The sequence below is a fragment of the Arabidopsis thaliana genome, chromosome 4, assembly GCF_000001735.4.
Source record: "Arabidopsis thaliana chromosome 4, partial sequence".
NCBI classification, from domain to species: domain Eukaryota; kingdom Viridiplantae; phylum Streptophyta; class Magnoliopsida; order Brassicales; family Brassicaceae; genus Arabidopsis; species Arabidopsis thaliana.
Window position 1 is genome coordinate 13,723,502 of NC_003075.7, and position 25,673 is coordinate 13,749,174.

Here is a 25,673-nt window from a genome sequence, read left to right on the forward strand (position 1 = left end):
AACGATCAAAAAGAATAAGGGATTTCGTCACGTAAATTAAATAGAATCTGTATACAGGTCATTTAAAAAAATATTTTAGTAAGATACACAGGCACAGCTCAACGTCTGATCTTGGTTTGTCATAAACAGCAGAGAATTCTACCACAAGGAAGCTCTGGTACTATCTTTCTCATTAAGCATCCGCGACTACAATATTCCCCAATTTATTAAATAAACTTTTCCATGATGCAAAAGTACCTTTTATTAAACACTACGAATAAATAAATAAAGGTGAAACACCCATTTCAAAGAAATGGTAACGTGTCTTTTTCATTAGGCGAGACTAGCCAATCTAAGCAAACAGAGTCGTCTTTATATCTAAACGAACATTTTGTGAAAGAAAGAGAGACTAAGGTGAATCCATGGCGTCCAAGATTGTCTCAGCCATAGTATTTGTGTTTAACCTCATTGCCTTTGGTTTAGCCGTTGCTGCTGAACAAAGAAGAAGCACTGTGAGTCACATCTCCACAGCGATATCTAATTTGAACAAGATGATAATTATGTGATCTATCTTAATATTTTGGAGTTAAATATTTTTTGGTGGGGCAGGCAAGGGTTGTGCAGGACACTGAGGTGCAATATAACTACTGTGTGTATGACTCGGACAGAGCTACAGGGTATGGAGTTGGAGCCTTTTTGTTCTCAGTGGCTAGTCAAATCCTTATCATGCTCGTTAGCCGTTGCTTCTGTTGTGGAAAGCCTCTCAAGCCTGGCGGTTCACGCGCTCTTGCCCTCATTCTCTTCATTGTTAGCTGGTTTGTTATTATAACTCAATTAGTACATCACATATATATCCCTAGCTTAAGCTAGCTTAGACATATCTGGCGTTTTTATTTCGTTCAAAGATGATTCAAAACTCACAATCAAACATTTACAATAGATCTTAGTTTATAGAACTAGAATTATCATTAATCTATCATGGTATCAAAATCGCAGTAAATCTTATTATCAGCTTACACATTTTCATTCTCTTTTCAATGCACAGTTAATAATTCAAATCTAACATGCGTCTCTTAATCCGTTATGAAGCTAAACGTGCTTATTAAACAACCGACATTGTGCTAATATTTTTACAACTTGAATGTTGTTTTGTTGGCGAAAAAAAGGATGTTCTTCTTGATAGCGGAGATATGTCTATTAGCTGGATCGGTAGAGAATGCATACCACACAAAGTACAGGACAATGTTCATGGACAATCCTCCTGATTGTCAAACTCTACGTAAAGGCGTCTTTGCAGCAGGCGCCTCATTCGTCTTCTTCAACGCCATTGTCTCTCAGTTCTACTATTTCTTCTATTTCTCTGCTGCTGAGGCCTCTCTTTCACCTTACTAGAGGTTCTTAACCAACAAATAAGTTTTATTTTTTTTCTCTCTAAATGTGCTATTTGATATGCTAATATCATATTTTGAGGTGGGTTTTCTATGTACAACTATGATGAAATGTTACAACTATGACAAAATTATTTGAAAGTGATGGTACACATGAGATTTGTAGATTTATTTGTATGGTTATTAGATCGAGTTGAAATGTTGTTTTAAAAAGAGTGGATGTAATTTGACGATTTTGTGACATATGACATAATGCTCTTATTCATTGAATAAGGTTTGAGCTATTCTCGTGAATGCGTAAATTCAAATTCGTATAATGCATACTTTTGACAGAGTAACAATTGTTTATTACTGGAGAAACTTATCCAAACATGAGAACGTCCATAACAACTAGTAGCAAGCAACTAGCTCTATCTATCTCCTTCTCCCATGCCAAAGGGTATGGAATCCCATCAACACCAATCAGCAATCACCATCCCTTTATTGCAACTGTTCCATTTGTTAACCCAAAAAAATAGTTTAAAGACATTAAAATAAAATATCTAAGGAGAAGGAAATCTAATTCTCAAATTCTCATTGGATATTAAACGACGACGTGGCAGATACTTAGTTCAAGATAATGCTATCCACACATCTTCGGTGACCTCTGTGGGGACCAATCTTCCTTTGTCCGAATATCTCATTTGCTAGTACATAAACGCACATACTCTCTTTCGCAAAATATCCACTACGATAGTTTTCTTCAGCAATCACACTCTCTCTTTGTTCGAGTACCAACAATGGCCCTTCAAGCTGCTTCTTTGGTCTCCTCTGCTTTCTCTGTTCGCAAAGATGCGAAGTTGAATGCTTCTTCATCATCTTTCAAGGACTCGAGTCTTTTTGGTGCCTCCATTACCGACCAAATCAAATCCGAACATGGATCTTCCTCGTTAAGATTCAAGGTACAGAACAAATCTACATTTCTACCATTACAGTGTAGATTAGTATTTGCGAATGGTTAGTAAATGGTTAATTGATTATGCAGAGAGAACAGAGCTTAAGGAATCTAGCAATTCGAGCCCAAACCGCTGCGACTTCAAGCCCTACAGTTACAAAATCCGTGGACGGCAAGAAAACGTTGAGGAAAGGAAATGTGGTGGTCACTGGAGCCTCGTCTGGGTTAGGTCTAGCCACGGCTAAAGCTCTAGCTGAGACAGGGAAATGGAACGTGATAATGGCGTGCAGAGACTTCCTTAAAGCCGAGAGAGCTGCTAAATCCGTAGGGATGCCTAAAGACAGCTACACAGTGATGCATTTAGACTTAGCCTCGTTGGACAGCGTGAGACAGTTTGTTGATAATTTCAGGAGAACAGAGACGCCTCTCGATGTTTTGGTCTGCAATGCTGCGGTTTATTTCCCGACAGCTAAAGAGCCTACTTACAGTGCTGAAGGGTTTGAGCTTAGTGTTGCGACGAACCATTTGGGACATTTTCTTCTCGCAAGGTTGTTGCTTGATGACTTGAAGAAATCTGATTACCCTTCAAAGCGTCTCATCATCGTCGGATCCATTACCGGTATTGTCTAGAATCTGTATAACCCTACATTGCAAGATAGAGAATGATTTTGATCATTGTTATGTTTGTTTGGTTTAGGGAACACGAATACATTGGCGGGTAATGTACCACCGAAGGCGAATCTCGGTGATTTGAGGGGTTTAGCCGGCGGATTAAACGGTTTAAACAGCTCAGCTATGATTGATGGAGGAGATTTCGACGGTGCAAAGGCTTACAAAGACAGTAAAGTCTGCAATATGTTGACAATGCAAGAGTTTCACAGGCGTTTCCATGAAGAAACTGGAGTCACTTTCGCTTCGCTTTACCCCGGTTGCATCGCCTCCACAGGTTTATTCCGAGAGCACATTCCTCTCTTCCGTGCCCTCTTCCCTCCCTTTCAGAAGTACATCACTAAAGGATATGTCTCCGAAACAGAGTCAGGCAAAAGACTTGCTCAGGTAATATAGAAGATAGTGTTGTTTTTGTAGCTTGTTAATCAAGGAAAGACTTTTCTTGCTGTGTACTCAAGCCATAGAGTTTTGTTTGATCAGGTGGTGAGTGATCCAAGCTTGACGAAATCAGGGGTTTATTGGAGCTGGAACAATGCTTCGGCTTCTTTTGAGAACCAGTTATCAGAAGAAGCAAGTGACGTTGAGAAGGCTCGTAAAGTGTGGGAGATCAGTGAGAAGCTCGTGGGCTTGGCCTAATAAACTTGAAGTCTGTTAAATTTGATGACACCTCTCGGTACCAATCGAAGAAATCTAGTGAATTTCCGGGATTTTTAGATATCTGATTCTGTTGCGAAGTTTTTTTATCCTTATTAGTGTCTGTTGAGTGTAGATTGCTTGGCGAGTAGCCCACAATAAAGAAATAAAAATGGCGAATCTTTAGCTTTATTTACTCTGTTTTTCATCGAAACAGATTCAGTAATATATACTCTGTTTTTTCATCTTACATTTGTTTGCAAAACCGATATTATCAACTTCTCAGTAACACAATTCGTTCCTGAAAGAGTGCAAAAAAAATGTTCCTCTACAACACCAGAAGTGTTAAGAGCATCAATCATACACTGAAGGCCAAGGATTCATGATCACAAGTGTTAAAAGTTTATTGTCTGACTTAAAGTAAGAAACAGAACATTAAAAGCTTTATTATTCACAGTTTTATTCATGGCAAGCTTAGGAACAGTCCATAACTAAGATGAAAGCGGAGAAGAAGCACAAGTGCGAAAAAGAAACCAAATTGAAAGTGTTATTAAAAGTATTCAGAGAGACCAATTGGCTTCACTTCCTCGACGAGGGATACTGTTAACACGATTGTACACATCCACCTTGAAGTTGGCACCGCATAGAACTCCTTCACTGTCTACCCTCGGCATCGCCTTGATCTTGTTCATTGGATGCTCAAAGCTCATTAACCCTCCTTCACTATGGAACATACACCCTGCCAAAATTCATCAAACACTTCACTAGTTACATATCTCATTCCATCAAGTACATACAAGTCTTTGTGTTACCAAGCATATCAAGATCTCAGTATCACCTGTAGGAAATGGAGCAAAAGATTTAGCACAACCCTCTTTGATAACATCCAAATCATCTGATATAACAACAGATCCATCAGCAGCTATGCCCCAGTATAGCTTCACCCCTCCATCAGATCCCTACATGAATTACATCAAATTGACTTATTCAAATCTTTAAACATTGAAATTGAGTTCCAACAGGCGTGGACTGATTTTGTGAATTAGTACCAGAGCAGTGAAGACAGAGCCGGCTTTGCTATCATAAACCACAAAGGAAAAGCTACCGTCTAAGTCTTTGACGACCTGATCAGCTGGATAAGGACCTCTGTCTCTAAGAGTCCTATAAGCTTCGATCACAAACATGGCCTCGTTTGTTGTCTTGGTGAGACCATACTGTTTGTTTAGCTGACACAGATTGTTCAAGCTCCCAAAGAAGAGACAGTAGATGTCATCAAATCCACAAAACAACCTAACAAAAACAGAAGATTAATGGAGCAGAACACCTTAAAACAGAAGAAGATTAAGCAAGATTTGTGTATGTGTTACCTCTGGTGGATGGAGAAGGAAGCAGAGGGACGAACGTAAGCAAGAACAGCAGCTTGTCCGAAAGACATGGAGAAAGTGTTGAGAGGGTAACGTAATAAGAAATCATTTAGGGTTTCTTCTGGAAGTTTTGGTTGTTTAGAGCATTTCTCAGATGCCGGACTGTTGAGTTCCTCCGGCGGATGAGCAAACGCCTCGTGGAAGATAGCCAACATTTCTCTCCTCCTTTAGAGAACCAAAAAAAATCAAAAATCTAAATGGAAAAGAGTTGTGTGTCGCTGTAATAAGAATCTTTGAAGGAAGATTGAAGAAAGTGGCAGAGTAATATATATTTGAAGCGTTGTGTTGTGGCTAGTTGTTTTAGTCCTCCGCTGTCTGTTTTTCTTCTTTTCCTGTGGGAAGGAAAAACGTTTTGGATGCGATCATGAGACTATTTCTTCTTTAGTATTTATTAATGGACATATTATTCCAATTTGTCTATTATCTTATTCATCATCTGAATTCTAAATTTGGATAAAGATGATATGACATAATAAAGCTATAAATGTAACTTTTAAATATATTTTTTTCTTTTTTTTGTCGGAACGTAACTTTTAAATTTTAAAAACCAACAGAATAGTATCATAAAAAGTATGGAATTTTTTAAATAAAATTTATTTCAATTTAATGTTTTTTTTTTTCCTCGATTCGAACTAATGTTTTAGATTAACAAAAATGTTGGTATTTTAATAGGTTTTTGGATATCGAATCTCTGGCGTATTATTTAGCGGGGGAAGAATGGGAATTGGTGGGGCCGTGAAAGAGAGATGTCAGTGTCACGGGATAAGCATTCTCGTACTTTCATGTGTTCTTATCTTCCCACTTTTGTTTTTCTGCATTTTTTTCCGGATAAACCCCTTATCCATTTCATCATAATTGATTTTCCTTGGTAACTTTTTTTTTATGCCATGATCATCTTTTACTTCTTGAACAATTAAAGTTTTGTCTTAGCGGCCTAATTAAAAAATTTACATTGTCATATAGCCACTTAAACTCTATATGAAATTTACTTACTTTTCATATGAGAACCTTTAGTAGAACTAATAATTCCTTTTTCTGTTTTTTAAGTTTTATAGAGATAAATGACTTTTATGTGTGATGTGATTCCCGATACTTTGATGGGTTCCCATGACTAAACAGTGTTGCATTATATTGTTGCTTCATCCTCATCATTGTCACTGGCACATTTGTTAAAAAAGCTTATCTTGAATTTTCCATGACAGCACCATGATCGGCCCAATAATTATATCCATATTTCACTTTTGGGCCTAATGGTCCTATAATCTTATTTAGTAAATTGATTCCATCCTGCTTTGCTCTAGGATAGTACTAAATTACTACTGCATAGATAGACGTCAAATTATTGCGACTTTCAGTTTTGCAAAAAACAGAACAAACAAAACTAGCACCAGAGATTCTTGAAATGGTTGACTAATCTCGGGGTAATGAGACCTCCTAATAGTAGTTTCATAAACTTTTTTTATTTTTTCATAAACTTTTTATTATACAAAATGGTTTATGTTTTCAGCATTTGACTTACTAACATAACAACAACAAAAATAAGCCTGCTTCAAATTGTTTAATAGATCTCGTGAAGTCAAAGTTAAGAGTTTTTCACATACTGCAGTCAAATAAATTTTCGACTATCTAAACAATGTACTAAGTGTAATCAGTGGAAATCAATCTTTGACATAACCAAATTTCAAAAGTTACATTGCATGACTTCTTTTGTGTTTCTAGTATGCATCCAAAAGTTACATTGCATATAACTTGTTTTACGTTGGACACATCACCGTAGATGCATGGACGAGGATTTTGAATCCAAATTACCATATAATAATTCAAGATAAGTCACGTCCAATATCATCTAATGCAAATTTACAACTAGTAACCAATTAAATAGTTACGAAAGATAAGCAAACACACGTCTCACTCTCAGCCCTATTTGTGTTTTCATGTCTCATCTCTTTTAAAGTTCCTGAACTACTAGCCTTAATTAAAATATACGTTAAAGACTCTATTTGAAGGTTCTTTTTCGCCTTTTTTGGGTTAATTATTGTATGCAATATTATTTTTGTAAATGAAAATCAAGGTCTGCTTATCTGTACTGCACGTTCCATATAAGGACAACCACAGATCACGTTGCTTACGTCAGCGACTGTACAAAATGCTGGAGGCCCGTCACGTTCGTATCGCCTACTTTCGTTGAATCTAATATTGTTCACGCCAACGCCGATTCATATATCATTTCATTTAGATGCCATGTTCACTTTTATATCATATATACTGTTTTCATTTTCAAATTCAAATTCATAAATAAAATCTAAGTTAACAAAGTGGTTAGTATTGTAGACTATGTTATATATATGATGATGCTTCATTTGTTTAATTGTTTGTTTCCACCATCCTTATAACCAAACTGATGGTAGATTAGTAGTTATATATATGCACATACTACACATGCAAATGTAAAGACTAAAAATAGTATCCGTTTTCCTAAAATTAATTATACTGTTTAACTGGTAAACGCAATGATTAGTTGGTCCGAATAACTTAATGAAAGCATCATAGAAAAAAAAACAAAGGCTTGGAAACATAAAGCCAACATGCAAGGTCACTGAGGTTTTATAAATAACATTGATCGACAATTTGTTATTTAGTGAAAACGTACAATTATCAGTGAATATTAATTATTATATTCGTACGGTTCTGATCAGTGTCTTAGATTATTATCCTTTACTTAAAATATACTCGATCTACCAGTGACGTCACTGTGCAAAGTCACACTGGTCAGATTTGTTGATGTACCACCTTCATCTATGTTCCTTTTGGGCTGGACCTGTCAATTTGTAGCTTGTTTACTGAATTACGTACTTAATGGGCATGTGAACATAAATTTTTAACTAGATTATCCAACGTTTCATAGATTAAGCTAATTGGTGTACTTCCCCTATACTTCTGTTAGGTTTTATTATAGTGACCAATTAGTTTCATTTGCATATGATGACTAATCGTTTTACTTTACTTCCTTTTCTTAATGTTAAGTGATATGAGTTCCAATTTAAAACCACTTAAAAATCAGTGGCTTGGTTCATATCCTCTATATATTATTGTAAATCGCATATCTTGTCCTGTTGTCCACTGTGGAATTTTAAAAGTTTAAAGATAAAACAATTATGTCAGTTCGTGACATATAGAGAGCTATTCAGATAATCACATTCAGCATATATATACTGAAATTCCGAGTAAAAAATGCTGTAGGCAAATGAGGTTCACATGATCACTTACGTACATAGAATCGAATAATTTACAGAGAAAACACAACACATTGCGAAAACAAGAAGGTCGAGAAAACATATTTTGTATTAAAGTAAGTACTTGGAAAACACTTGGCCAGGAAAAAAAAAAAACAACAGTCAAACACTTGGCCAAGTTGTTACATTGCGTGCAAGTACGATTTGTTTATATGTAAGAATTGGAAAGCGTATTTTAATGGGGCGTTTAGTTAGGGTCGAAATATGAAAACACCATCTATGACCAAAACAAATCAGGGTCAAGCTAGTTTTAAATCTGCATTTTTTTTATAAGAAATTGTTTGTAAGAAATCAATAGTATATAAGGAAAATAGACTTGGTGTAACAGAAAAAGTTATTTAATCAACAGAGGTGAGAAAAAGTGTTTGATAGAAGATATGATGCAGACCAGGTGCCATTGCCAGCATGTTGCATTGTTGGACTTGAAGTAACCGAGTAAGTAGATAATTGAAACGTGTCTTATAATTGTCATTAAGGGTCACACCACAAAAAGGTTTTTGTGATTATTAAGGTCATAATTCCCCTCACAAAAGTTGGAAATATAAAAATTGAAAAACTTTGGTCATATCTAATCTAATCTTTATCTTTGGTTTGGTTTTATACGATCATCCCGAAGAAACATCATATAAACCTCTCCCATATCATACCTACAAAGAACATGCATGATTTTAACTTATTTTCAGTTGTTTCTTCTAGTGGGTTTGAGAACTCATCATCAATTGTCGTCATCTGTTTGCTTTGTGCTCTTGCATGCTTACTTGAATGAGTTATAACAATAGAGAACTTTTTAGTTTTATTTTAGCAACAACACTTGAAAGTATAACTTGTTCTACTCGATTTCATAATAAGTGTGTGTGAGATCTTTTGATTACTACTAGAGACTAGAGTTGCTTTTAAAAGTGTAATTTTTATTTTTATTTTGACTCGATATACTTTTCAACAAAAACCAACTTATATTTTTCTTATCTTTTAATAAAAAAAGAGGTATGATATGCATTATCAAAGGATCTCCTAAACTTGTCTATAAAAGATCTCACGAGGCGGTCTCTGATCAAAACATCGTACAACCCATCTCTTTTTTTTTTTTTAACTTGTCTTCTCTCTTTCCTTAACTTTGATGGCACTGTCCCTTCTCTCCTACAACGTCTCCGACCTCTGTCTCGGCAAACCTCCTCTTCGTTGTCTTTCCTCCTCTTCCTCCTCCGTATCCGACGCCATCGCTGCCCTCAAATCCTCTGAAGACACTTTCCTCTCCGTCTGGAATTGCAATCACGACGATGACAATAACACAGAGTGCGAGTGCTTGGGGAAAATATCAATGGCTGACGTCATCTGCCACTTGTCCAAAGACCATGACCACAGTCTCTGTGCCTTAAACTCATCCGTCTCTGTTCTTCTCCCCAAAACTCGTTCCATTGTCCTCCATGTTCAACCATCCTGCAGGTTCTTTATTCTTCCAAACTCTCTCTGTTTTGAGGGTCTACATAAAAATTCAACCTTTAGTTGTGCTTACTCTGTTTCTATGCTCTGTTTTTTTGTAATGTTCTTTAAATTAATGGTTTTTGTGGGGTTACTCTGGTTTGACTAATCAGCTTAATAGAAGCCATTGATCTGATAATCAAAGGAGCACAGAATCTGATTGTCCCGATACATACAAAGCCCTACACTAAGAAAAAGCAGCACAACGACAACGTTTCGGTCACCACCACCACCCACTCGAACGGACAACGATTCTGCTGGATCACACAAGAAGACATCATTCAGTTTCTCCTCGGATTCATCGCCGCATTCTCTCCTTTGCCAGCGATGTCCCTCTCTGATCTCGGTGTCATCAACAGCACACACACAGTTGTTGCGGTCGATTACCACTCCTCAGCGTCCGCAGTTGTCTCTGCCGTATCCAACGCTCTTGCCGTCCAAACCTCTGTCGCAGTGGTCGACGGTGAGGGAGATGACCCTTTTACGTCTTTGATCGGCGAAATATCCCCGATGACATTAACTTGCTGCGACGAGACAGCAGCTGCGGCGGTGGCGACGCTCTCCGCTGGAGATCTGATGGCGTACATAGACGGAGCAAATCCTCCGGAGAGTCTTGTTCAGATCGTTAGGAACCGTTTGGAGGATAAAGGATTGATTGGTTTGATGTCGCTTTTCGATTCTCTCTCATCTTATTCGACGTCGTCGGGTTATTCGTCGGAGGAAGAAGCTCCAGTGAGAACGACGTCGTATGGACGGTCGATGAGTAGCTCAGCAAGAATGGCAAGGAAGTCGGAGGCGATAGTGTGTAATCCAAAGAGCTCGTTAATGGCAGTGATGATCCAAGCGGTTGCTCATCGAGTGAACTACGCGTGGGTGGTTGAGAAGGATGGTTGTTTCGTTGGCATGGTTACTTTTGTTGATATCTTAAAAGTTTTTAGGAAATTTTTGGAGAATGACATGTGAAAAGTTTTTTAAATATATTTTCTTGTGTTTTGTCGATTACTAAAACCCAACAAAAATGTGTATTTAGGGGTGTTTTGTTTGTTTGTTTTGTGTTTTGGTGATGAGCCGGTTGGAGTTTGAGATTAACTAAAACTGAATCAAACGTTTTTGGTTTGTTTAGTTGGTACTTTAATAGCAATCAATTGATTTGCTCATTTTGTCAACAAATAGTGTATATCTTTGAAACGTTTTTAGACCATCTCCAATGTATTTTCATTCTAAAATAAAGTAAGTGGGGTTGGAGATGTCTTTAGTCTTGCTATATTTTTTTAATAGCTTCTTATGTTTATTACATGTACCATGATGAAGTGTTGTAAACTTGATGCTAGTGTTCTTGCTAGGCTAGGGCTATGGAAAGGTATGAAAAACTTTAGAATGAACAAGCTTATTTTCTCAGCTAAGGACGAAGATTTTATTGGTGAGGTTTTGAGGCCACATGTTTGGAAAAATGAAATCTAATTTTAATCGGCTAAGATAAATGTAGTAATCCTCATTTGGAAAATGAAATCTAATTTTAATCGGCTAAGATTTTAACATAATCCACCGAGTAGTTTTAACTTTTAATCCGACATTAGTGGATGGGAAGATATTTAGATAGAGGCATTATCCAATTATTAACAAAACAAAAAACTGCCCCCACCGTCGTTGTCTAAAAATATATTATATTAAAATAATTGGCAAAGACGAAGACGAAGCACCCTCATCTCCGTCGTTTGTCTTTAAAACCTTTTGCCATTACCATCTTCGCACGTTGAATATACGTCGACTTTAAACATCTTCCAATCTCTGAAAGCCCCTCTCTTTTCTCCATTTCGTGCTTCATCATATTCGTCGTCGCTTCGGTAGGTTCTTCTTCATCTCTCTTCGATTGGATTGGATTGGATTCTATTTGAGTAAATTTGTTGTTGGTTCGTTGATCGCGTATGTCAACGGATTATTTAGGGTTCCACCAATTTTTCGATTCATCTGTGCTAGTCTTCTGGAATTTGAAAAATGGGAATTGGATGGGTTTGAAATTGGAATTCTAGTTTCTCCCGTATTGATTTTTGCTGGCAATTATGCTGATCTAGATTGTTTTCTTATAGCTGGATTGTTGTTTTGCATATGAGATTCTCGCAATCTCTTTGAATTGCTTAAGATTTGACCACAAGTCTAGTATATTGGATATTTGATTTTTGTAATGTTCTCTGATTAATTTCTCACATTTCCTTTTATGACTGTGCTCTGATGACATTTTATGTATGTTTGCATCGTGAACAGGGTCTTACCTCTCATGGAAGGGAACTTCTTCATCAGGTCTGATGCTCAACGAGCACATGACAATGGCTTCATAGCCAAACAAAAACCTAATCTCACCACGGCTCCAACAGCAGGTCAAGCTAATGAAAGTGGCTGTTTTGACTGCAACATCTGTTTAGACACAGCCCATGATCCGGTGGTCACTCTCTGCGGGCACCTTTTCTGCTGGCCTTGCATTTACAAGTGGTTACATGTTCAGTTATCTTCTGTCTCCGTTGATCAGCACCAGAACAATTGCCCTGTTTGTAAATCCAACATTACTATCACCTCTTTGGTTCCTCTCTATGGAAGAGGCATGTCTTCGCCTTCTTCCACGTTTGGCTCCAAGAAACAAGACGCACTGTCCACTGACATACCCCGCAGACCTGCTCCATCAGCCTTACGCAATCCGATTACCTCAGCATCATCTCTGAACCCAAGCTTGCAACATCAAACTCTGTCTCCTTCATTTCATAATCATCAGTATTCCCCTCGTGGCTTCACCACAACCGAATCAACCGACCTTGCCAATGCTGTAATGATGAGTTTCCTCTACCCTGTGATTGGAATGTTTGGAGACCTGGTCTACACCAGGATATTCGGGACCTTCACAAACACAATAGCTCAGCCTTACCAAAGCCAGAGGATGATGCAGCGTGAGAAGTCTCTTAATCGGGTATCGATATTCTTCCTTTGTTGCATCATCCTTTGCCTCCTTCTCTTCTAGCTCTCTCTCTCTCTCTCTCTCTCTCTCTCTCTCTCTCTCTCTCTCTCTCTCTCTCTCTCTCTCTCTCTCTCTCTTCGTGTATAGTACGTGATGTACATAGGCTGTAAAACTCGAATTTACTGTGGTATAACCACTACTGCAGACACCGTTGTTCCGAGTTAGGTCTCAAATTGCAGGCCAATATCTTGTTGTGTATTACAAAGATATCGATAAAATGTGCTTGTATCTAATCTTCATGAACCCATGACTATGTTTGAGAAGCGTATGAACACTTTATCATCTAATTTTTCCACCTGTTGTTGAGTTACCTGTTTTGTATCAGAGTAAATTTATTTCCCTTAGTCCTTCTAACAAAAGATGACCCTGAGTTTCGTGACGAAGAGGTAGAAACGCTAGAGGGAAAGATGAAGGGAATTGGATTATTATTCTGGCTTAGAAAATAGTGAGAAATTTCCATAATGTTTGTCAGTTTGCAGAAAGAATTATATAGACTAATTGGACATGGATCTCTAAAGCGCATATGAAGCCTATCTACATTGCCTTTGAGTCAATTTAGATGTCAAAACAAGTCTGCTAACAAGCACACGAAGCCTGTTAGCTCCAGGACCGGGCTTGATCTTCGACGGATCACCAACCCTCGAGCATTTTGGTTCCCCTGCACACCAACCACCAGGCGTGAAGTTTCCGTTACCTCTACCGAGCAGCTCTTTATCGATCTTATCCAAGGCAGGATCATTGTGTCTGAACTTGCGGGAAAACGCACTTCCACTTGCAATCATCCTCTCTGTATCGTTGATGGTGAGCGCCCGAGGATGCTGTTTAGGAGGGCGGTCCCATGAGATGAAATGCAGGTCGTGGTTCAGCACAGTGGAAGAGTACTCTGGAGCGTTGCAGATGACAGTATGGAAATATCCTTCCGGTGTAGAGAGGAAATTGGTGTAATACATTAGAAGAGTCCGTGGAAGATTGTCCCATCCCCAAATGCAATATTCTACGAACGACCGAGATAAGACCATCCAAGCGGAACCTGCAGTTTCACAGATTAGTCACCATTTTTCATAATCATTACTCACTAATCACTGAATTACCGGTAAATAGTTTGAATGCAGTTGGCATTGTTCTGCGAGGTGTAACCCAGAAGACATCTGACTTCTTTGTGGAGTAAAGCCCCGGGTCTATGATCAGCGGCTTTGCTCGTTTTTCTCTGCGAAAAAACCGCATTTGGATGAAAACAGAACTAAAAATGTCTCAAATGTACTATACAGAGAAATAATCATTACTCTTTCCAGCCTAGTTTGCTACTGTGGTCGATAAAGTTGAGGTTCCGGTCCAGTCCCGAGAATGTATCAATCAGATCTGCAAGCAAGGGGCATTGATAATCCGGGCAGAGATTATTTGAAACGAAGAAAGAGAGACTAGATACATAACTATATTACCATCTTGAGTGACTAGAGGATAATCCGAGGCACTGAGATTGATGAACCAATCCCATTCTTTACTCTGCTTCAAGAGAATAGCGCAAGCGTGGAGCGTGTTAGCCACCATTGTGGGTCCTCGATACGTAACAAGGTTAGCCTTTGTGATCATGTGAACATTTCCAACATCGCTAAAAACAGGATCTTGGCTCACACGTTTAGCCAGCTCAAGCCTCTCTTCAGCAGGAGACTCGAGATCAAGATGAACAACGTACTGATTCCTAGGATGGTATAATGTTCGTAACACTCTCCACAGACTCTCTAAGTCACCTCTTGACCCTGAAACTAGATAACCAAAGCGAGGAAGACTAGGCTGTACTGGAGGAGGATGCGAGGACTGATTGATCTTTGACTCTGCAAATTCGACTCGTGTCTCGTTGGTGGTCGATAGATTGTAGGAGAAGATGAGTGAGTTAATAGAACGGACAGAAGAGAGGAGACCCATGTTGAAGGATGCAGCTATAAGGAATATGAACATGAGAGAAGCCATTGCTAGAGGGAATATCCATCTCTTCTCTGAGTTTGAGGACGCCATTAAAGAGCCTTCTCATATGTGATCGATCTCAAAAACCAATGTTATGTCAACGAAAGAAGCCAACACTTTGATATTGTCGACGCATCAGAGAAGAAAGATCTTCACAAATCGAGGTAGCGCCTAACCTACGCCACAGTTGACACACAATCAGAAATCTATACATGTATTGATGAATATTGAATTCAAACAACGATCAAACACAGTTTCTGATCCTTGATTCCGATCATGCAAAGAGTAAAATAAAAAATTGATACAAGTCGAAAAATTGAAGAGGAAGAAAAACAGAGGATTTGATGAATCGTCGTGATCACAAAGTATGAGTATGAGCCGATCTTGTAATAATAAAAAAGATCGAAAAGAAAAATCTAGAGCTGTCTAAGGATAATGAAACCTACTTTACATGTTCCTATTCGTAAGAAATCAAATAACGTAAAAAAAATACCTGGTTCTTAAAATTTCATGGAGATGACGTGAGAATGTTTAAAGATCCGGGCAGTTCTTAACACAATCCACGAGGTTGTCTTTGTCTGAAACGAAGATTTGTTTAATTAAAGTGTCGGATTACGTACCTTTTTTTTTTTTTCTTTCTTTTCTATAGAAACTAGATAATGAAAGAAAGAAAGAAATCTGAGAGTTATGGTACTAGCCACTGGGCTTCGGTTTTTCCACAGAGATGTTTTCGTTTTAACTCACTTCCCAGAAAGAAACGGTGCCTTCTCCTTTGACTTTTTATCTGAGTCCTTTGATTTTTGATTTGTTGTGAGGTACTGGCGTATTAAATTGCATTAATTTCAATATACAGGCTAAAAAAACATAGGAGTACTTCTTATTCATTATTGGAGGATGTTACTACTGTATACTGGTGTGGACAAAACGTGTGATATGGACCGACGACGTTGATGATTGCATTTCGAATAAAATGAAAATGGAGGAAAGTGGCCTAGTAATGCGGAAAATGCCAAACATCGTATGATCGAGGCATAATGAAACCCATAATAATGTTTTTAAGAGGTGGCATTATGATGATTTAGCTTAATGGTTATGTGTCCTCATTTCAATCTTTGGGTTATACTTAATTTGTATTATTAGTTAATATATGTAAATATGTTTTCCTTAATGGTATTGGATTTATTATTAATGGTATGAATATGTAAAGAAGTATTTAGTGGAAAATATATTTTTCTATATCCCATTCACCTAAATTCCATTAATTGTCAAACATTTAGAGCTATTAGCTATAGTATTTTTATTTGATATCAACAACTCTATTTTTATTTGATTACTACACTTTTCTTTTTAATGTTAAGATTTATACCAAATATTTTAAAATGATTACAAAAGTAAAATCTTCTAGTAAATTGAAACTACGTAAATAAAAATGTTTATTACTTTAGTTACTTAAATATACAATTTCCCCCTTTTTTTTAATTATTTTTTGCTAAACCCTAAAAATCTTTTAACGGCGTTTATCGTTCTTCCACTCTCTCCGCCGCGTTCTCTGTCTCTCAAACCCTCAGGGTAACGATTCTTCTTATTAGACCAACTGTTGCTTCTTTCGCATCGTAGCTCTGAGATTGACCCATTGATTTCTCAACTCTTTCTCAGTAATCAGATTCGATTTTGTTTAGTCTCAGCTCAGAACAATGGCAGCTAAACCTGGAGCCGCAACTCCAACGTATTCACCTAAAATCGTCGGAAGAAGTCGGCTTCCTATATTCAAAGATTCCGACCTCGATTGGTCTCGTCCTGATGGCCGTGGCTTCCACCAATGCCGACCCGCATGTAAAAACACCTTTGATTCCTCTAAATTCTTAATCGTTAGGGTTCTTCATTGTGAAATTACGGTTGGATTCATATGACTCCAGTTATTTGTGAGACTAAACTAGATTTGAATTTTGTTTCTTTTGTGAAAAATGCTTCTTTCAGTACTTCAAACTGGTGCTGTGAGTTCTGCTTCTGGTTCTGCTTATGCTGAGTTTGGGAACACTAAAGTTATTGTTTCAGTGTGAGTATTATTAGATTAGAAAACTTGTATATTCAGGATTTGCATTAACTTTTCTGTCAGCTAAATTCGCTTTTGTGTGTTCAAAAATTTTAGATTTGGGCCAAGGGAGAGTAAGAAAGCAATGGTTTATAGTGATGTAGGTAGATTGAATTGTAATGTTAGCTATACAAATTTTGCTTCCCCTACTCTTGGCCAGGTAATCTCCAAATTTCGCAACATTTGGTGTTAACTTGTTTCATCAAATTTAGTAATACATTGTGGTATTTTAGGGAACTGATCACAAAGAATATTCATCAATGCTTCACAAAGCATTGGAAGGTGTAATAATGATGGAGACGTTTCCAAAAACAACCGTTGATGTTTTTGCATTGGTTCTTGAATCTGGAGGAAGTAAGTCTTAACAATAACTCGACTGCTATCAAAATTATTTTACCAGAATGTGATTGCTTATTGGTTCGCTTGGACATTCGTGGAGTTGATTATGGAAGCAACTTATTGGATTGTTGTTTGGCATTTTCTGATTTTCTCCAATGGTATTGTATTGCAGGTGACCTCTCTGTTTTGATATCATGTGCTAGTCTTGCTTTAGCTGATGCCGGAATTATGATGTATGACCTTATCACAGCTGTTTCAGTGGTATGTGTATGTTACAATAGTTGCATTGATTCCTCTGCGTTATCTCTTATGTTTATTAGCATTAAGTGAAGAAGAAAGTAACACATACATTGACATATACAAGTGCACCATAGTCTGAGACATGTAAAACGTATAGATATCTGTTAATTCTTTATTTTGATACACTGAAATTATGCCTGCAATTTTCGAAGTCTTGCATAGGCAAAAGCCTTATGATAGACCCGGTTACAGAGGAGGAAGGATGTGAAGATGGCAGCTTTATGATGACGTGCATGCCATCTCGTTATGAAATCACTCAGCTAACCATCACTGGTGAATGGACAACACCTAATATCAACGAGGTATGCCTTTCAATAATATCTCTTGTCCTTAATTTGCCGATGACGGTTAGAGACAAAAGGTCTTTCTTTTCTTAGTGTTGAATATTGATGTTATTCAACTGCTTTGTTTGTCTAAATCACATGGATATTGGTTAATTAGACTGTTCTTCATTTTCTTTTTAAGCTGTTCATACCATAGGGTCTATGTTGTTAACATATAATTGTGACATAGGAGCTGTGCAGACATGTTACCAAACATTTGTATTTCAAATATTGCAGGCAATGCAGCTTTGCTTGGATGCTAGTTCAAAACTTGGAGAGATCATGCGTGATTGTCTGAAACAGTCTGCCTCAGCTTCCGATGAATGAGCATAAATAACTATGATTTTGGATTGTAGCTCAGACTTGGTATGAAACCGGTTTTAGCTGTTATAGGTAAACGGATTTAGTCTAAACCTGTGTGTAGTTTAAACCGATGTATGTTTTCACATAAGATTTGATGGAACTAGATCTTTAGCTATGAAATGGATCCCAATTGCGAGTGGTATCAAAGACATACAGAATTTAAAGTAGGGAATTTCAACAAATCAATCACATTGTTCTTTACAATTTCAAAAAACTTGTGGATGATATTAATATCAGATTTTCTAAATTTATACGAAAATGGAATGATATTAAGAATAGTATACAGAAAAATGAAGAAAAGAGTAACTGATTTTTGCATCTTAAAAAAGAAAAAGTCTTCTCTGGTTCACACATCACACAAGTTGGGGGCGGTGATGAAGGAGGGTGTTTAGGTAATATCAGCTAACGTCGGAACTTCAACTGATCATGTAGTACGTACGATACGAAGAAGAAGAATCTAATCCGCATGACATGTGATTATTTTGGTCAGAGAGAGAAGAGAAGACGTGTGTCGCAGCAAAGTGGACAGTTGTGCCCTTATAGCCAAAGAAGACTTCACACGTTTTCAACACCACCTAACAACTGTTTCTTTCTATCTCCCACCTCTTCCCCATTTTTGTCTTTTTATTTCTTCTTCTAGTTTCTCCCAATTTTCTCTTTGATTTTTTTTTGTTTTTTCTTGTCTTCTTGTTAAGATTGATACATGAACTAATAGAGTAACTAGTAAATTCTAAGACCTTTCAGCATTCTTGAAATGACAATTACAAACACACGATAATTTGCGGGAACATGAATGATAGAAGACATTAGAAAAAAAAAACTCCAATGTATAAAAAGTTTATGAAAAATATAATAACATTTTTTACGAATTATTCAGTTTTCTGTAAATTTTTATTTATTTCGTAAATGCTTGTATCTAACATTTCAGCTAGATTGTTCTACTGATTAATTTCTATCTAACATTTTATGAACTTTATCATTTCAGTAACCGCAATGCCCGTGACCACTCTGCATATAAAAGTGTATGTCTTCTTCACATTCAATCACACGTACTTTCAAAATTCTACTAAAAATTAAATGTTTTTTTTTTATATAACTAATCAAAGATATCTAAAGTTTTTGAGTCAAAGTTATGCGTTACTCAAATAGAAAAAAACATTTAGAAACCTAAAATAATATCTGCTCCTCCTAAAACATTTAATAACATTCAAAAACAAGTCAATAAAAAAAAAAAAATTTACGAATAAAGCCCTTAATTAGTCAAAAATGAACGAACAAAACAAAGGTAGGAGAAAGTATGAATGGCCCAATCGGGGAGATTGCAGTAGATTCATACAAATCTGTAAATACAATTTTACCGGGTTTGGTAAAAATCACAATAGATCATTTTTTATTAATAAGAAAGAGAAAAAGAATGCAAATTCGTGGGGTTTCCAAGAAATGCAAGTGATATATTTAGAGATTGAGATCTGACCCCATTTTTTGCTTAACACACAAAAAATCCTTGGGCAGAGGAAAAAGTTTATAGCGACTCTTTTCCTCTAAAAGGGTCTGTCTCTTCCTTCTTCTCTCTTCAGATCTCCATTTCACGGTATCCTTCTCTCTTCCCCTTGTCTCTATTGACTTTTATTTGCTTTGATTTTTATCGATCGTCTCTGATCTTTTGCTAATTTAACTTGTTTCCGTTTGTTTTGAATTTACTCTCTCCTGATCTTTGGCATGTATTTTGAATCTGCTGTTCTTAGTTTTTTATTTGATCTTGTTCTCGTCTGTCTTAATATTGAATAATTGACTAGTTTTATTTACAGATCTTTGCATTATAGATCCCTTCAAGTGCGATTTTAATCGTAGATTAGTTTTGGATCCGTTATATTGGACTGATGTTTTTGATGTATTTTTTGGTATTAGGATCAATCCTGTGTTTGAAACAATGGGTGTTGAAGTTGTAAACTCTGGTGGATTTGAGGTTGCTCCGGCTCCTTTCGAGGGGAAACCTGAGAAGAACGGGAAGCTGGACCAAGGAAAAGGAGATGATGCCCCCATCAATTTTGGTTCAGTCGGTGAGCTACCAAAGAATGCCGAAGAGAATAATAACAAAGTGGTCAACTCTGATGCACCCAAAAATGCAGCAGAAGAGTGGCCTGTGGCTAAGCAGATCCACTCTTTCTACCTTGTTAAATACCGTTCTTACGCTGACCCCAAAATTAAAGCTAAGCTTGATCTAGCTGATAAAGAGCTTGAAAAGTTGAACAAAGCTCGGACTGGAGTTTTGGACAAGTTGAGAGCTAAGAGGGTATGTTTTTTTTGCTACCTTCTTGTGTCGGATTTAGGAGTTTCGTTATTTCTTTTATAGTGGTGCTGATAATGCGGTTTTGGTAATGCCTAGGCCGAGAGATCAGAGTTATTTGATCTGCTGGACCCGTTGAAGTCAGAGCGTAAGGGATTCAACACAATGTTTGATGAGAAAAGAAAGGAAATGGAACCATTGCAGCAAGCACTGGGAAAGTTAAGGAGCAATGATGGTGGGAGTGCTCGTGGCCCTGCTATCTGTTCCTCCGAGGAAGAGCTGAATAGTATGGTAATTATATGAGACCTTTTTTTTTGTTTTCGATAGCTTTGGTTAGCCTTTTCGGTATTCTCATTTGCCTGAGTTTGTGGAAAATGAAGATATACAGCTATCAGTATCGGATTCAACATGAAAGCATTCCGTTAACCGAGGAGAAGCAGATTCTCAAAGAGATCAGGCTGCTTGAAGGGACAAGAGATAAGGTCATTGCTAATGCCGCTATGAGAGCCAAAATCAAAGAATCTATGGGTCAGAAGGATGATATCCAAGGTCAAGTTAAGGTAAGAGAGTTGTGGCCGGATTCTTGCTGTTATATAGTCTGTAGAAGTTGGTTTCATATGTGATGCTTTTTGCAGTTAATGGGTGCTGGTTTGGATGGAGTGAAAAAGGAGAGGCAAGCAATTTCAGCAAGGATTAATGAGCTGAGTGAGAAGTTGAAAGCTACCAAAGATGAGATTACGGTACTGGAAAATGAGCTCAAGACTGTGAGCGAAAAGAGAGACAAAGCCTATTCAAACATTCATGACCTCAGGAGGCAACGCGATGAGACGGTACAAACACTTACTTTTGAGCATTTTCTTCTGATGAAGAAGGATTCGTTTGTGTCAATTAGTAATCTTTGATTTTTGTATTCTTTTCTCATACAGAATTCCGAGTATTACCAAAACCGTACTGTGTTGAACAAAGCTAGAGACTTGGCTGCACAAAAGAACATAAGCGAGCTTGAGGCGCTAGCCAATGCTGAGGTTGAGAAATTTATATCCCTTTGGTGCAGTAAGAAGAATTTCAGAGAAGATTATGAGAAGAGAATCTTGCAATCACTTGATTCTAGGCAGCTGAGCCGAGATGGACGGATGAGGAACCCCGATGAGAAGCCTCTGATTGCTCCAGAGGCAGCACCATCAAAGGCAACGCCTTCTGAAACCGAGGTTGTCCCTAAAGCTAAGGCAAAGCCGCAGCCAAAGGAGGAACCAGTTTCTGCACCTAAACCAGATGCTACTGTTGCTCAGAATACTGAGAAAGCTAAAGATGCAGTAAAAGTAAAGAATGTTGCTGATGATGATGATGATGAAGTATATGGTCTTGGAAAGCCGCAGAAGGAAGAAAAGCCGGTTGATGCAGCTACGGCGAAGGAAATGAGAAAGCAAGAGGAGATTGCTAAAGCCAAGCAAGCCATGGAAAGGAAGAAGAAGCTGGCAGAGAAAGCTGCTGCTAAAGCTGCTATAAGAGCTCAAAAGGAAGCTGAGAAGAAAGAAAAGAAGGAAATTACCTTTTCTTTTTTGTTGTACCTCAATGCTCTTTGCATTCTTCTCTCTCCATTCTAACAGTTCTCGCCATCTTTTTTTGTGTGTTGCAGGAGCAAGAGAAGAAGGCCAAGAAGAAAACCGGAGGCAACACAGAAACCGAGACTGAGGAAGTTCCAGAAGCTTCTGAGGAGGAGATTGAAGCTCCGGTGCAGGAGGAGAAACCGCAGAAGGAAAAAGTCTTCAAGGAGAAACCAATAAGGAACAGGACCCGCGGTAGGGGACCAGAAACGATCCCAAGAGCGATCCTTAAGCGTAAGAAGTCGACTAATTACTGGGTTTATGCTGCTCCAGCGGCTCTGGTGGTACTGTTGCTTCTTGTCTTGGGTTACTACTACGTTCTCTAGATCGAACGGAGTGATCAAGCGAAGCTGTCTTGTTGTAGTTTGGAATACTTTAAAACTGGGATTTTTGCCTTCTTGACTCTTAAAAAACTCATAAGCTTATGCATCTTTTACATACGAGTAGAGACTCTTTTCTTTTAAGTACTTTTTACAATCTTCTCTTCTGTTGTTGAGGCTTTAACTTTGAAGGAAGAAAACAGTTTTTGTTACATTTTATAGTTTTCCATAATGTACTGCTTGAGATTTGATATTTCTTTTCGTCTCTTTGCAAGGTCGTTGGGTCAAAAAATTTCCATGATAATAGAAACCATTTTATACATAATTATCAGAGACTAAAGTAGTGACATTTCTACATGATGAACTCTTTTACAACAGAAGATTAACATTCAGCTTTTAGACCCTCTTCCTCTGTTCTCTCTCCAAGCTTTTTGCTTCTTATTCCACCTTTCTTTAGCAATCTTGTCTGACTTCCACCGTTGGTTCCGAAATCGTTCTCTCCCTTTTAGCCAGTCGGAGTAGTCCTTACCGGGATCACACGCTATGAAATCTGCCAACTCGTCCACATCGGTTTTTGTCACGTTACCTTTTCCTGCCATACACCACAGAAATCTCTCCCCATTGCAGGTTTCCTCTTCAACACCAACTCCTGAATCTGAACCATTCTCTGGACCTTTAGCTTCAGACACCTTCCTGCACAACCATGGAGTAATATGTAGTTGTTGGTTAAAGCTCTCATGGATGCATTATGAAAGCGAAGAAGAGAAAAAATATGACTTTTGCTGGTCTATACATACCCCAAGTACAAAGTTCGGTTTTTGTGAAACTTCAAAGCAACTGCCCCGCTCTGTTTCCTATCTACTGCTGTCTGTACCATATAATTATATTGATCCATTTAGAAAAGCGCAGAATTTAGACTTTGTGCAAAAGAGTTTTTAGTTGTTACCTTGTCAGCTTTACCAGAAGCAGCCAAGTTTTTGGAACCACTGGATAGTATAGACGATGACGTGTTTTCTGAGTGACCAACTGAATCCCCAAGTGCTTCCAAGTCACCCCCTTCTAGGATGAATAAATACATAGATATCACCATTCCAAAAATGGAGTCCTTCACTAGAAAGTCAAGCTTGAGTGCAAAGCTTACAGACAGTAAGCCTGAAAAATGCATAAGCATCCACTTAGATCTGTGAGGGTAAGATTCCATTCTATCGCGCAGGAAACTTTGACAGGGCATATGAATATTGAACTGTTCAAAACGTTGAACAACATCCATCATGGCTTTGTATTCCTTGCAAGCTCGAACATCACCTCCAGCTTCATGCCAGTTCCAATTCCTGAGAACCCGGATGGCTTGCAACATCGAACAAGTCATGAACTTAAGTGTGGATGCAAGCAGATATAGATCTTCCATACTAGATGTGTTGTATTTTTCCAACACAGAGTCCATAACATCATCAGAACTAGCTCTAAGTATCACGCAACCAAGAATTGATAAGGTCTGAGACAACATACTTTCAGAGCAGGAGCTATCAAATACACATAAGCTTTCCTTTGCGTATGCAACAGAATACGCTACCAGCTCATTGTTTTCTCTCTTCGCATTATCACTTTGATATGAATCCCATGAATCCTTTAGCTGCTGTGTAACATCATTAACTTTCGCCAGTGTTGAGGGCAAAAGACGATGTTCAAAAGCCACCCGAGACTTACTCGTCAAAAAGCCAAACTTCCCAGACAGGCCATTCTCACTCTTAGACATGTGTCTCTTATACAAAACAACAGACTTTTCAAATGCATCAATATAGTGATCAATAAGCTGAAGGTCTAATCCCTTAAAACATGGATGTGAACAAATACCAATGGCGTCAGACACCAATAAAACCACATAGGCATGGATCATTTTTGGTGCAGAGAACATAACCGGGTTTAGCAGCAAGGACACAGCAGCACTCAAGCTTATCTGGGGAGTTCTAAATGCATTACCTTTCTTCCAATATAATCTCTCAACACACATTTGATTCGTTTTCTCATCAGAAGTTGCGATAATAAAATGAGCAGAAACGATTTGCACCACACCGGCCCTATCATGCTTACTAAACAGTCTACATGAGGAGAATGCAGAATCAACTACGAAAAGAAGGTCGCTGATTGACTTATTCACCAAAATCTCATCCATAAAAACCTGTACATATAAATAATCAAAAACCCAGTGAGCATGCTTTCTTCAACTTAAAAGCCCTTGCCAAAGGTATAGTCAAAAAGCCACAAGTTCATCAGAAATCCAAGATAAAAATGAGCCACAAATTAGTTAACTTTTACCTCAATCCCTGTACAAAGAAACGTATGACGGGGATCTAAAGAACCGTCATGCGTGAATACAAAAGAACAATCTCCATTTCTTGCACGAATCAATCTACCGAGGATCGAGAGAAGAGTTTTGGCCTTCTCCAGAACAAGCTCTTGTTTGGCCACAAGTAAAGACATGATCTTCATACAACATTTTAAGAACAGCGAAGCTAATTCAATACTATCTTCTGTACTTTCAAATGTAGGACAAGTTTCAGCCTTTTGTTTGAATAAAGTAGCGAACAGGCTTTCGAGACTCCTATCAAGCTCTGTGAACAACACATCAGAGAGGAAACAGACATCATCGAAATTGATCAAGTCCACTTTCTCTCCACGGAACTTGATATTCCAATGATGTGAAGCAATGTCACAATTCTCCCAATTTGTTGGTTGGGTTAATGATAAAGGACCCAGAAGGCACAATAAACGTTTCAAAATTGGCTTCTGAGAAACCTGGAAATTCAAAAGGACTGTTGATTATTTCCAAAAACCCACAAATCCTAAATTACTTCACACCCTTAAAAATCATAACTTTTGAGCACGATACTAATCCTCGACAAAATTTAGGAAACTAATCAGAATCTAAGCATTGCCCAGTACGGCTAATTGAACAGAAACCAAGATGCAGAAACATTGTACTCGAAATTGAGAAAATTGTACCTGAGAGGACGTAATTGCTGAAGCAAGGGATCGGAATAAGTTGACGGGATCTGAGACCTTCGAAGCTGGGCGTTTCTTACTCTTCCGCTTGGCCGTCATCGCCGTAAGGAAAGAGGAGAAAATGCTTGTTTCGGTGAGGTTCTCGATTTGAGTGACTTTTGGTGTGTGGCGGGAAAGCACAAAGCACGCGTCGTTTTTGTGTATTCAAAACGACACGCAGTTATTAAGAAAGAAGGCTATGTTTGTTTGTTTGGTCACAAAGACTAAGTCGCTCCTG

The 25,673-nt window shown here is 37.9% G+C and overlaps 9 protein-coding genes and 2 long non-coding RNA genes across 23 annotated transcripts; 6 read left to right on the forward strand and 5 right to left on the reverse strand.

Moving 5' to 3' along the window:
• The first annotated feature begins 108 nt into the window (after positions 1-108).
• Positions 109-1,858, forward strand: AT4G27435 (fiber (DUF1218)). Its single transcript, NM_118878.4, has 3 exons — positions 109-491; positions 589-794; positions 1,146-1,858. Exons 1-3 carry the CDS (start codon positions 402-404, stop codon positions 1,369-1,371), a joined length of 522 nt encoding a protein of 173 aa, NP_567774.1. The 5' UTR covers positions 109-401; the 3' UTR covers positions 1,372-1,858.
• A 186-nt stretch (positions 1,859-2,044) lies between these two features.
• PORB (protochlorophyllide oxidoreductase B) lies at positions 2,045-3,939 on the forward strand. Of its 2 annotated transcripts, NM_001036654.1 has the most exons (5): positions 2,045-2,308; positions 2,392-2,920; positions 2,999-3,357; positions 3,451-3,616; positions 3,724-3,851. In NM_001036654.1, exons 1-4 carry the CDS (start codon positions 2,147-2,149, stop codon positions 3,604-3,606), a joined length of 1,206 nt encoding a protein of 401 aa, NP_001031731.1. In that variant the 5' UTR covers positions 2,045-2,146; the 3' UTR covers positions 3,607-3,616; positions 3,724-3,851. The 2 variants fall into 2 exon arrangements, with proteins under 2 accessions (NP_001031731.1, NP_194474.1); NM_118879.4 differs by having other exon boundaries at positions 3,451-3,939.
• On the reverse strand, positions 3,869-5,501 carry AT4G27450 (aluminum induced protein with YGL and LRDR motifs). Its single transcript, NM_118880.4, has 4 exons — positions 4,971-5,501; positions 4,653-4,893; positions 4,442-4,562; positions 3,869-4,342 (listed from the first exon to the last, which is right to left on the reverse strand). The coding sequence occupies exons 1-4, from the start codon at positions 5,180-5,182 to the stop codon at positions 4,164-4,166; spliced, it is 753 nt and encodes a 250-aa protein (NP_567775.1). The 5' UTR covers positions 5,183-5,501; the 3' UTR covers positions 3,869-4,163.
• A 3,829-nt stretch (positions 5,502-9,330) lies between these two features.
• On the forward strand, positions 9,331-11,030 carry CBSX5 (Cystathionine beta-synthase (CBS) family protein). Its single transcript, NM_118881.3, has 2 exons — positions 9,331-9,763; positions 9,913-11,030. The coding sequence occupies exons 1-2, from the start codon at positions 9,438-9,440 to the stop codon at positions 10,760-10,762; spliced, it is 1,176 nt and encodes a 391-aa protein (NP_194476.2). The 5' UTR covers positions 9,331-9,437; the 3' UTR covers positions 10,763-11,030.
• A 390-nt stretch (positions 11,031-11,420) lies between these two features.
• Positions 11,421-13,017, forward strand: RMA3 (RING membrane-anchor 3). Its single transcript, NM_118882.3, has 2 exons — positions 11,421-11,643; positions 12,062-13,017. The coding sequence occupies exon 2, from the start codon at positions 12,075-12,077 to the stop codon at positions 12,804-12,806; it is 732 nt and encodes a 243-aa protein (NP_194477.2). The 5' UTR covers positions 11,421-11,643; positions 12,062-12,074; the 3' UTR covers positions 12,807-13,017.
• A 136-nt stretch (positions 13,018-13,153) lies between these two features.
• Positions 13,154-15,576, reverse strand: AT4G27480 (Core-2/I-branching beta-1,6-N-acetylglucosaminyltransferase family protein). 3 transcript variants are annotated; one of them, NM_118883.4, is made up of 5 exons: positions 15,259-15,414; positions 14,243-14,936; positions 14,087-14,162; positions 13,895-14,010; positions 13,154-13,833 (listed from the first exon to the last, which is right to left on the reverse strand). In NM_118883.4, the coding sequence occupies exons 2-5, from the start codon at positions 14,814-14,816 to the stop codon at positions 13,334-13,336; spliced, it is 1,266 nt and encodes a 421-aa protein (NP_194478.3). In that variant the 5' UTR covers positions 14,817-14,936; positions 15,259-15,414; the 3' UTR covers positions 13,154-13,333. The 3 variants fall into 3 exon arrangements, with proteins under 3 accessions (NP_194478.3, NP_001119069.1, NP_001329292.1); NM_001125597.2 differs by having other exon boundaries at positions 13,215-13,833; positions 14,243-14,941; positions 15,259-15,576; NM_001341851.1 differs by lacking the exon at positions 15,259-15,414 and having other exon boundaries at positions 13,215-13,833; positions 14,243-15,233.
• A 670-nt stretch (positions 15,577-16,246) lies between these two features.
• On the forward strand, positions 16,247-18,397 carry RRP41L (3'-5'-exoribonuclease family protein). Of its 7 annotated transcripts, none has more exons than NM_001341854.1 (8): positions 16,247-16,334; positions 16,422-16,598; positions 16,743-16,821; positions 16,915-17,017; positions 17,091-17,211; positions 17,369-17,457; positions 17,649-17,798; positions 18,057-18,397. In NM_001341854.1, the coding sequence occupies exons 2-8, from the start codon at positions 16,460-16,462 to the stop codon at positions 18,144-18,146; spliced, it is 771 nt and encodes a 256-aa protein (NP_001328238.1). In that variant the 5' UTR covers positions 16,247-16,334; positions 16,422-16,459; the 3' UTR covers positions 18,147-18,397. The 7 variants fall into 7 exon arrangements, with proteins under 7 accessions (NP_001328238.1, NP_001328241.1, NP_001320075.1 ...); NM_001341855.1 differs by having other exon boundaries at positions 16,445-16,598; NM_001341852.1 differs by having other exon boundaries at positions 16,247-16,598.
• Positions 18,398-18,549: 152 nt separating this feature from the next.
• On the reverse strand, positions 18,550-18,783 carry AT4G07845. The gene has a single exon (NR_142161.1). It is a non-coding gene; the product is annotated as an other RNA (long non-coding RNA).
• Positions 18,784-19,509: 726 nt separating this feature from the next.
• PPI1 (proton pump interactor 1) lies at positions 19,510-22,710 on the forward strand (the record flags this gene model as incomplete). 2 transcript variants are annotated; one of them, NM_118885.4, is made up of 7 exons in its annotated part: positions 19,510-19,773; positions 20,091-20,475; positions 20,569-20,760; positions 20,850-21,029; positions 21,105-21,299; positions 21,396-22,010; positions 22,106-22,710. In NM_118885.4, exons 2-7 carry the CDS (start codon positions 20,113-20,115, stop codon positions 22,397-22,399), a joined length of 1,839 nt encoding a protein of 612 aa, NP_194480.2. In that variant the 5' UTR covers positions 19,510-19,773; positions 20,091-20,112. The 2 variants fall into 2 exon arrangements, with proteins under 2 accessions (NP_194480.2, NP_001328990.1); NM_001341859.1 differs by lacking the exon at positions 22,106-22,710 and having other exon boundaries at positions 19,600-19,773; positions 21,396-22,073.
• Positions 19,802-22,570, reverse strand: AT4G07855. Of its 2 annotated transcripts, none has more exons than NR_142162.1 (1): positions 19,802-20,112. It is a non-coding gene; the product is annotated as an other RNA (long non-coding RNA). The 2 variants fall into 2 exon arrangements; NR_142163.1 differs by lacking the exon at positions 19,802-20,112 and adding an exon at positions 22,104-22,570.
• On the reverse strand, positions 22,675-25,630 carry AT4G27510 (2-isopropylmalate synthase). 2 transcript variants are annotated; one of them, NM_118886.4, is made up of 5 exons: positions 25,397-25,630; positions 24,710-25,189; positions 23,340-24,572; positions 23,191-23,261; positions 22,675-23,086 (listed from the first exon to the last, which is right to left on the reverse strand). In NM_118886.4, exons 1-5 carry the CDS (start codon positions 25,493-25,495, stop codon positions 22,783-22,785), a joined length of 2,187 nt encoding a protein of 728 aa, NP_194481.2. In that variant the 5' UTR covers positions 25,496-25,630; the 3' UTR covers positions 22,675-22,782. The 2 variants fall into 2 exon arrangements, with proteins under 2 accessions (NP_194481.2, NP_001119070.1); NM_001125598.1 differs by lacking the exon at positions 22,675-23,086 and having other exon boundaries at positions 23,165-23,261; positions 25,397-25,530.
• Between the last annotated feature and the right edge of the window lie 43 nt (positions 25,631-25,673).